The following is an 8,366-nucleotide window of genomic DNA, read 5'->3' as shown; positions in this document are numbered from 1 at the left end:
GTCAATTTAAACCATGAACTAACAATTGTATCAATTTAAATTTGTAACTTTGGAAAATGTATTAATTTATATACTCTATTATGTTCTTTTACGATTATATAATGTAAGACTAATAACTAAATTAATTATGCTTCTAAACTTTTTGTGTGAATCAATATAACCTTTGATCAATTATTAATTTACTTAGAATTGTCCTTATTGCTTCTGAGTTTTATTAATCTACCATTTGAATAAGTCCACCTACGTAAATGTAATCTTAATAAGACATCAAAATTGTTTCTTAGAAGTTTGATTTGAAACTATCATATGTTTCACACAATATATATATATTTTTTATACCAAGTCTATATGAGAGTTTTAATTGATAAAATTATGAAAGTCATGATTTAAATCGATATAATGTTTAGTCCATGGTCTAAAATCGATACAACTTCTAATGTTCATGATAGTAAATTTTTTTCAAGTAGGAGATTGTTGATGAATTTTTTTTTGAAGATGTCCTTATTACAAAATATTCATCTAAATGTGATTTTGAAGAGGAGTGAAGATAAGCAAATAAGTTGCATGATGCCATCTTAGATGTCAGATGGTTAGGCGATTAGATTCACTAATCTCAACAAGCAATATGCCATCCTAGGTGAGATGACTACAAGATTTGTTTTAATCTTCACGTACATGCCACCATCCTAGGTGAGATGGTTCGATGATATGATGTAATAATGACACACTATATTTGTATCTTTAATACAAGAATCAAAAGTTTGAATTCTATTGTACATTTAATCTCTAACGTCTCAATTTTTAATTTTCTTCATTACCAACGTTTCCATAATTAATTTTTTCAATTAATTCCCAACGTCCCTCTTAGTTCTCATCCTATAAAACACATTTCATTATTCATTTTGTGTATGTGAGAAGAATAAGAAAAGCTTTCTTTAAAACTTTATCTGTGAGATTTTCGAGCAAACAATGTCTAGCTGAGTGTGGAGATTCCAATTAGTTTCTAGTGCAAAATTGATTGAAGAACCTGATTGTTTTATCCTAGGGACGACGAGAATTATAAATATGTTTGCGTAAAGGAGCAGAGCAGCAGAACGTTTTAAAGAAATGAAGATCCGCAACTCAACCTTTTTTCTTAACTACTTTCTATTTTGTCATAGGTGTGTTGACAAGACGAGCTAATCATTAGCGAATTGGTTAGTACGTGACAAGTTCTTGTAAGTTGATCCTTATGCGTTATTCACAAGGAGAGATATCAAGTGTCCAGACAAGGCGAAATATAAATTTCACCAGGGAAAGAAGCACTCGTGTTGTCTAAGCAGTCAGTCTATGCATTAAGGCTTCTCAACGCATTCCAGCCGATTTGCAACAACAATTCAAAATTTAAATTAATTTTTTTTCAAAAATAAACTTATTCAACACATAAATAAAAGGAATTGAACTATATTGTTTTTTTTTAATTAAATAACTATGTTTATGGGTTAATTTGGATCAATAGTTACTGGCCTTAAAAGGGTACCAAACCCAAGGAGTAAACATGAAATCCAACAATCAAGCCAAGATTAAAAGATTGGAGTGAACCAGCTAAGAGAAAAGGAGACAAGTGAAGAGGAATGACGGTTGGGTTGACAGGCTCACCTCCGCCTCGAAGGCAAGGTCGAGGCCAATCCTTTCCATCGGGAACAACAACCTTATTTCACACGAGGAAACCTGAACCAACCTCAATTAGAACAAGTTAGGAGGAATCATAGGATTGATGTTGATCCCTTTATACGAAAATTTTCTTTCTCAAAAGCTTGTTTTAATTCTAGCTTACATCGGGTTTTTATGACAAACACTACATCAATATTCTTTCCCTAACAATACTCACACATGGAAGTTAAATAAATTTTCTTTAAGCAAATTTTGTGATAAAGATATCCATCAAAGTTGGAAAAACTATCATTCTTCTAATTATAAATGAGTAGGTTAATCATATATTGTTTAATATTAATACATTTTCAAATAAACCTATTAAGGTAAGGCTAATTTATTAAATTTGGAGAGCTTAATTTATGTCATCAATGTTTGTATTTGGTGTCCATTTTGCCCCATCTCTACGAAACTTTGATGAGGAATAGAGATATTAGTCAAAAATAGAGGGAAGCAAAGCAACTATCTGCCAATATGTTTTGCTAAGGTAATAATCTCAAACTCAACAAAGAAATTCTTCCAAAGGTTTAATTAAACCCAAATGAAATATGTCATTAAATAAATACATTAACTAAATTTGACAAAGAAAAAAAAAAAGAAAAAAAGAAAAAAAAAAAGAAAGAAAAGAAAAGAAAAAAAAGATTGAGGTTGAAATTCCAAAGATAGTAGGAAGGGAAAGTAAGGAAGAAAATGGAAAAGGGCATTATCAAAAAACTGTTCTTTTGCTAAACAAAGCATTGGAACAACGATCAGAAGAGCAGCCATGGATTGCTGTTCTCTCTAACCTAACCTTTTTGCTACTGACTGGGTTGGGTTCCAATCTCCTTCGTTTTCTCATCTTCTTTATCCTTCTTCGTCTCTCTGTTTCTTTCTTCTAATTACAGGCGCAGCTGGGTTTTCCCTTTCACAGCCTAAATCCACATCCATGTCTTCTTTAAATATGTAATTCACAATTTCTTCTTTAATCTTACTTCCTCATATGTAAGTTCCCTAGCACCCCACTTTTTCCGTTTTTCTCCCCAACCCCATCTTCCAGTTTTTTATTTTGAATCTATTTTGAATGTGCCTTACTTTTCTCATCCCTTTGCTTTTTGGGAATTTTGCAGGTTGCTTTTGCTGCAGATTTATGTGGGTCAATAGATCATGCCCAGATCTTGTTCTATCTTGATCCACTTGCTTATCTTCTCCACCTTAATAAAGTGAAGGAGAATAGAGGAGGAGGAGAGAGACAAAGAGAGCGAGGTGATTACCTACTGCCCTTCTCTTCTTTATGTGGTTCAAGAGATGGAAGTCAATGTTTATGGCGTTTGGTCTTGTGATTCTGCTTAAAACGATCTTTGAATATTTTTCTTTGATTTGATTTGATTTTCCTATGCATCTGGTCATCTGGGCCTGTTGGTATAACTCCAGAGGAGAAAATTTGCTGTTATATTATCGATGGTAGAGTAGGCATTTTTTGTTTACTTCTTTTCCTTTCTGAAGTCAATGACAATAAGGAAATGAAATTTTAAAGATTTTATAACTGAAGTGTTGAATAGATTTTGTTTCTCAATTAGGAGGTTTTCCTCATTTTATTGCACCATTTCCTGTAGGGCTGAGCGTCACTGTTATTATTATTGAAATGATGTTAAATCTTATGGCTATTCTCTCTTTCTATCTTTTTGAAGATGGAATTTGGTTGACTACATTTGGGAGTTTCTTGTTTTGTCGTAGGTTGTTCATTGTTCCATGTAAAAGAAGCTGTATCTGGTTTGAAGCAACGTGAGAATTAGTGAGTGTTTTGAAGTGAACAAGGAAAATCTTTTGTTTTTCCATTGAAGTCATGATTAAACAAATACTTAATAGGCTTCCACGAAAACCTTCCAAGTCAACTGAGCATCGTGAAGGAGCAGGCACGACCATCTCTTCTTCGAATGCCTCTACAAGTTTGAGGAGTAATGATTTAGCAGCTAACCATCACGCTAACACTGGAACTGGGTCTTTTTCTGGCCCCAATTCTACTTTGAGTGTTGGACTAAATCATGGAAGTAAGCCATCTCAAGGCCTCAATTCAAAGTCAAATGGTAACTCGCAAGTTTCTTATGAGGCACTGCCAGGTTTCAAAGATGTTCCAAATTCTGAGAAGCAGAGTTTGTTCATTAAAAAGCTGAACATGTGTTGTGTGGTGTTTGATTTCACCGACCCATCAAAGAATCTAAAGGAAAAAGATATCAAACGACAAACACTAATAGAACTTGTTGATTATGTTGCATCTGCCAATGGAAAGCTGTCAGAAAATGTCATACAAGAAATTGTAAAGATGGTGTCCTCAAATTTATTTAGAACACCTACCATTCCATCACGAGATAACAAAGCTTTAGAAGCCTTTGATCTTGAAGAAGAGGAACCCTCAATGGACCCTGCATGGCCACATTTACAAGTTGTCTATGAGTTCCTGCTCAGGTTTGTGGCATCACCTGAAACAGATGCAAAGTTGGCAAAGAGGTACATTGATCACTCATTTGTTCTTAGGCTGTTAGATCTTTTTGATTCTGAGGACCCCAGAGAGAGGGATTACTTGAAAACAGTTCTGCACCGCATCTATGGGAAATTTATGGTGCATAGACCATTCATCAGGAAATCAATTAACAACATTTTCTATCGATTTGTTTTTGAAACTGAGAAGCATAATGGGATTGCAGAGCTTTTAGAGATTCTGGGAAGTATAATCAATGGATTTGCTCTTCCTCTAAAAGAAGAGCATAAGCTTTTTCTGGTTCGAGCACTTATTCCTCTCCACAAACCTAAATGCATTCCCATGTATCATCAGCAGTTATCTTACTGTATAACACAATTTGTGGAGAAAGATTGCAAGCTTGCTGATACAATCATAAGGGGCTTACTGAAATATTGGCCAATTACAAATAGTTCTAAGGAGGTGATGTTCTTAGGTGAACTTGAAGAAGTGTTGGAAGCAACTCAACCTGCTGAGTTTCAGCGTTGCATGGTACCCTTGTTTCGTCAGATTGGACGTTGCTTGAGCAGTTCACATTTTCAGGTAGACCATGTGGATCCTTTTTGTTTTTGCTCGGTTTCCTAGCTTCCACTCCTTTTTAGCCTTATGATGGTTTTTAATTCCAAACATGTTTCTACCCTAGGAAGTAGTAGAATAGGTATTAAATAGTCAAAATTTGATGCTTATTATTTTGTTCTATCAATTTTTTGCACATATAAAATTTGGTAGTTAGTCCACAAACGATTTTACTTGCATGCTTTTTTGTTTTTAATCAATATCTGGGATCTGAGTGTAAGATCAATGGTCTTGACTATTAAAGTTGATAAGGTCGAAAAAACTTTATGCTGTTTCAGTTATTGTATGGTCTCCTGTCCTGTGATGGATTTATGCTTTTGAGTCAAAAGGTCTTTATATAAATTCATGCATATTCTATAGCAGTTTTTTTTAATCAGTGTGCTATAATGGTAATTAAAACTGTTTTTCAAAGTACAAATTAATGCACTAAATCATTCCATATGTTCTTGGACTAAATCCATGACAGGCTGTTTAAGGTCTACTTCAATAGTGCCTTTTTCCTTGAATTCTGATGATTTATTTATTTTTCCCTAGAATGGCATGGTTTTGCTGGAAATTAAAGTCAGCATTAGACTTCCTTTGAGTGTGCCCGTTAAATAATGTTTCAGATTTGTTTATGCCCAATGTTCTGAAAATTCTTAAAAGAAATCAGAAAATCGATTTGTGTTTATTATACATAAATGAATGGATATAAAAAGTTGAGAGAACTTTCTACAGTGCAATATGCACTTTTCTTTTGGGCTGATTAGAACAATGTTTCCATATGCTTGGCCAAATTATTACTTAATTGTTATCCTAATTTTCAAATTGAAATTATTTTAGAAACAGAATGTTTGTTGTGGCTTTACAGAAATTAACTAAATTGTGATATGGATAGGTTTTTTGGTTTGCTAGTTGACCTGTAAGATCATATTTTAGAACTTCAGGATCCAAGTTTTGAATTTATATATGACTTGAATATTTATTTCATACTTGATCAACTAATGAAAACGATGGGGTACCTCCCAGCTCACAGCTGCACTCTTGTTTATTTTCTTCATCCTGGTAATCTCTTCTAAAGCACAAGGTACTCTAGGGAACAATAGCTCGAGCGTAGCTGCAAGGTGTGAATGGGAAAAATGTGAGCTTTAAATAAGATGATGTAGACTGAAAATCATAAAAATTTTATATTATGAAGCATGAGAATTGAGATCATAAAGTAAGCCTTATTCCACATAAGGCTTAGTACGTATAGTTTGAAATGTTTACTTGGACATCTACATATCATTTTGGTAAACAAAAAAGTGCTTAAAATAATTTTTTACTCAAATGTAGGGGCTAAAAAATTTGAAAGTTATGGATAAAAATGGAAGAAGTATTATGGCTAAAGGACCAAAAGAAATGAAGGCTGTGTTTAAGGCTTTAGTTTTAGTAACAGAGTTATTATATATACATAACAGTTGAGTTTTCTAACTTTTCTCCCTTGGTTTTTTTGCTTCCTTCTAAATGGCTAAAACTTAGGTAGAAAGGTTCTCAGTGTGCACAAAGCTTGCTTCACCTTGTGGTTGCCTAGGTGCACTTTCTGAAACAGCGAATGTTGCTGGCAAATATTTTGATATCCTGTGAATCTAGAGATTCCTCCTTGTTAGATTAGTGAGATTATTCTTGTGGATTCACCAATACCATTTAAAGATAGCTATTATTGGAGCTGATTGTCAAAAAATAGTCCGAGGATTATTTTGATTCCAAGTAGAAAGAGATCAATATTCTAGATTCCTTGTCTTAAACTGCACCATGTTTATGTTGTTTGTTTTCAGGTAGCTGAAAGAACTCTGTTTTTGTGGAACAATAATCACATTGAGAACCTAATCAAGCAGAACCGCAAAGTCATTTTGCCGATTATATTTCCTGCGCTGGAGAGAAATTCAAGAAATCACTGGAACCAGGCCGTACAAAACTTGACACAAAATGTCCGAAAGATCTTCTCTGACGCTGACCCTGAGCTGTTTGAGGAGTGTTTGCTCAAATTTCAAGAAGAGGAGACACAAGAGAAGGATATGAAATCAAAGCGTGAGGCAAAGTGGAAACGTTTAGAAGAGATAGCTGCCCTGAAAGCTGCGAGTAATGAAGCAGTCCTTGTCACTCCCAAAGTAGCCTTACGAGCACCATCTGGCTAGCTAACAAGAGATCTTCAAATGGGTGTTGAGCAGATTTGATATTCCAAATTGGGTATGTGGGCATAAATCACCTCACCATATGATCAAAAGCAACAGCAGCAGCAATTAAATTCGTGGTCTCATTTTGGACAAAATTGGATTGAGGTGCAGTCAAGAAAGTTGACATTGCTGCTGCAATGCATTTCATGATAAAAGCTCAAATTTTCTATTTTGCATGCATTTTCTGTGTATATGTGATTGGGAGAGAAGGATTCGGGTTTGCCGAGCCGGGTATCCTTGGGAAATTCCTGTTTTGTTGTTGAATGGGTGAAAAGCAAGAACGAAGTTCAATTTTTTCATAATTGTGCTCATCAGTATCTGGATGATGGTCCCTTGTAGTTTCCTGCTTCTGTAATTGAAGTTTCTTTCTTTCTTTCTTTTTTTGTTTTTGTGTCTCTTTCTGGTATCTTTGGCTTTCAATTTGTTTGAGCAAAGGATATATACTCTTAGAATCTAAAGGATATTCAAGTGGGAGGTATATATATTATAAATATAATATATTTATCATCTGCCTCCTTTATGTTTTAGTTTGGAGTTTGGAGTTTGGACTATGTTTGCAAAAACACAGAAGAAAGCTTTTTTTATCCCTTTGCTTAAAAGACACCTATGTCAGATCTGGTTGTGAGATTCTTGATGATGATTAGGGGAGGTGATAACCCATGATTCAGTTCCTTTTTCCTTTTCCTTCTTTTAGGCCATCTGGGTTTTGTACATCAAAATGTTCAAGTTATTATAAATGTTACAAATGTATTTGGAACATAATTATAGTTTACTGTTTGCACCATCTAACCTAGCTGGAATTATTGGGTTTATCTATTTATTTTAAAATTTTGAACCTTTTATATTTTTATTTGTTTTTATAAATATAGTTTAGTTAACAACACTATGATAAGGGGATTTGAATTCTTTAGTCGTACAAGTTTGTTTTGTGCTTATGTCAAATTTAAGACAACAATTAAACATTTGTAACTATATGTCACTTTGATTAACGGGAGGTATGTTAGAAATGGTTGACAAAGTTGATGGTCACAGACTCACAAATTGGTAGTTGACGATGATTTTCATTGGAGTAGGTTGCGGGAGGAACTCGTCCATGGTCACATTGTCATAAAAAATGCTTTGCCAATGAAGCTAGTCATCAGCAATAGTTGTTAGAATTGGTTGTGCAACAACCATGGAGTAGCACAAGGTATTTTGATAATTCTTCATATACTAATGAAAGTTACAAGAGATTCACTTAAATCGTGATCGGCCCCAACTACAAGCTGTCTATGATATTATTTACTTGAGGTTCCAATTAAATTATTTTTGTTGTTTATGAACTGTTCTAACCTATGCTTGTCCATGATATTATTAATTCAAATCTCTTTTCTTTTATTACAATGTTTACTATTTTCTATTAATTCTCC

At 33.9% G+C, this 8,366-nt stretch overlaps 1 protein-coding gene across 2 annotated transcripts; it reads left to right on the top strand.

Annotated features, from left to right (window-relative positions):
- Positions 1 to 2,323: 2,323 nt before the first annotated feature.
- LOC101213904 (serine/threonine protein phosphatase 2A 57 kDa regulatory subunit B' theta isoform) lies at positions 2,324 to 7,340 on the top strand. Of its 2 annotated transcripts, none has more exons than XM_004138416.3 (4): positions 2,324 to 2,673; positions 2,799 to 2,934; positions 3,406 to 4,729; positions 6,559 to 7,340. In XM_004138416.3, exons 3-4 carry the CDS (start codon positions 3,515 to 3,517, stop codon positions 6,916 to 6,918), a joined length of 1,575 nt encoding a protein of 524 aa, XP_004138464.2. In that variant the 5' UTR covers positions 2,324 to 2,673; positions 2,799 to 2,934; positions 3,406 to 3,514; the 3' UTR covers positions 6,919 to 7,340. The 2 variants fall into 2 exon arrangements, with proteins under 2 accessions (XP_004138464.2, XP_031743464.1); XM_031887604.1 differs by having other exon boundaries at positions 2,326 to 2,634.
- The last annotated feature ends 1,026 nt before the right edge of the window (positions 7,341 to 8,366 follow it).

The sequence above is a fragment of the Cucumis sativus genome, chromosome 6 (genome assembly GCF_000004075.3).
Source record: "Cucumis sativus cultivar 9930 chromosome 6, Cucumber_9930_V3, whole genome shotgun sequence".
Taxonomy (NCBI): domain Eukaryota; kingdom Viridiplantae; phylum Streptophyta; class Magnoliopsida; order Cucurbitales; family Cucurbitaceae; genus Cucumis; species Cucumis sativus.
This window is presented reverse-complemented; position numbering and strand designations above follow the sequence as displayed.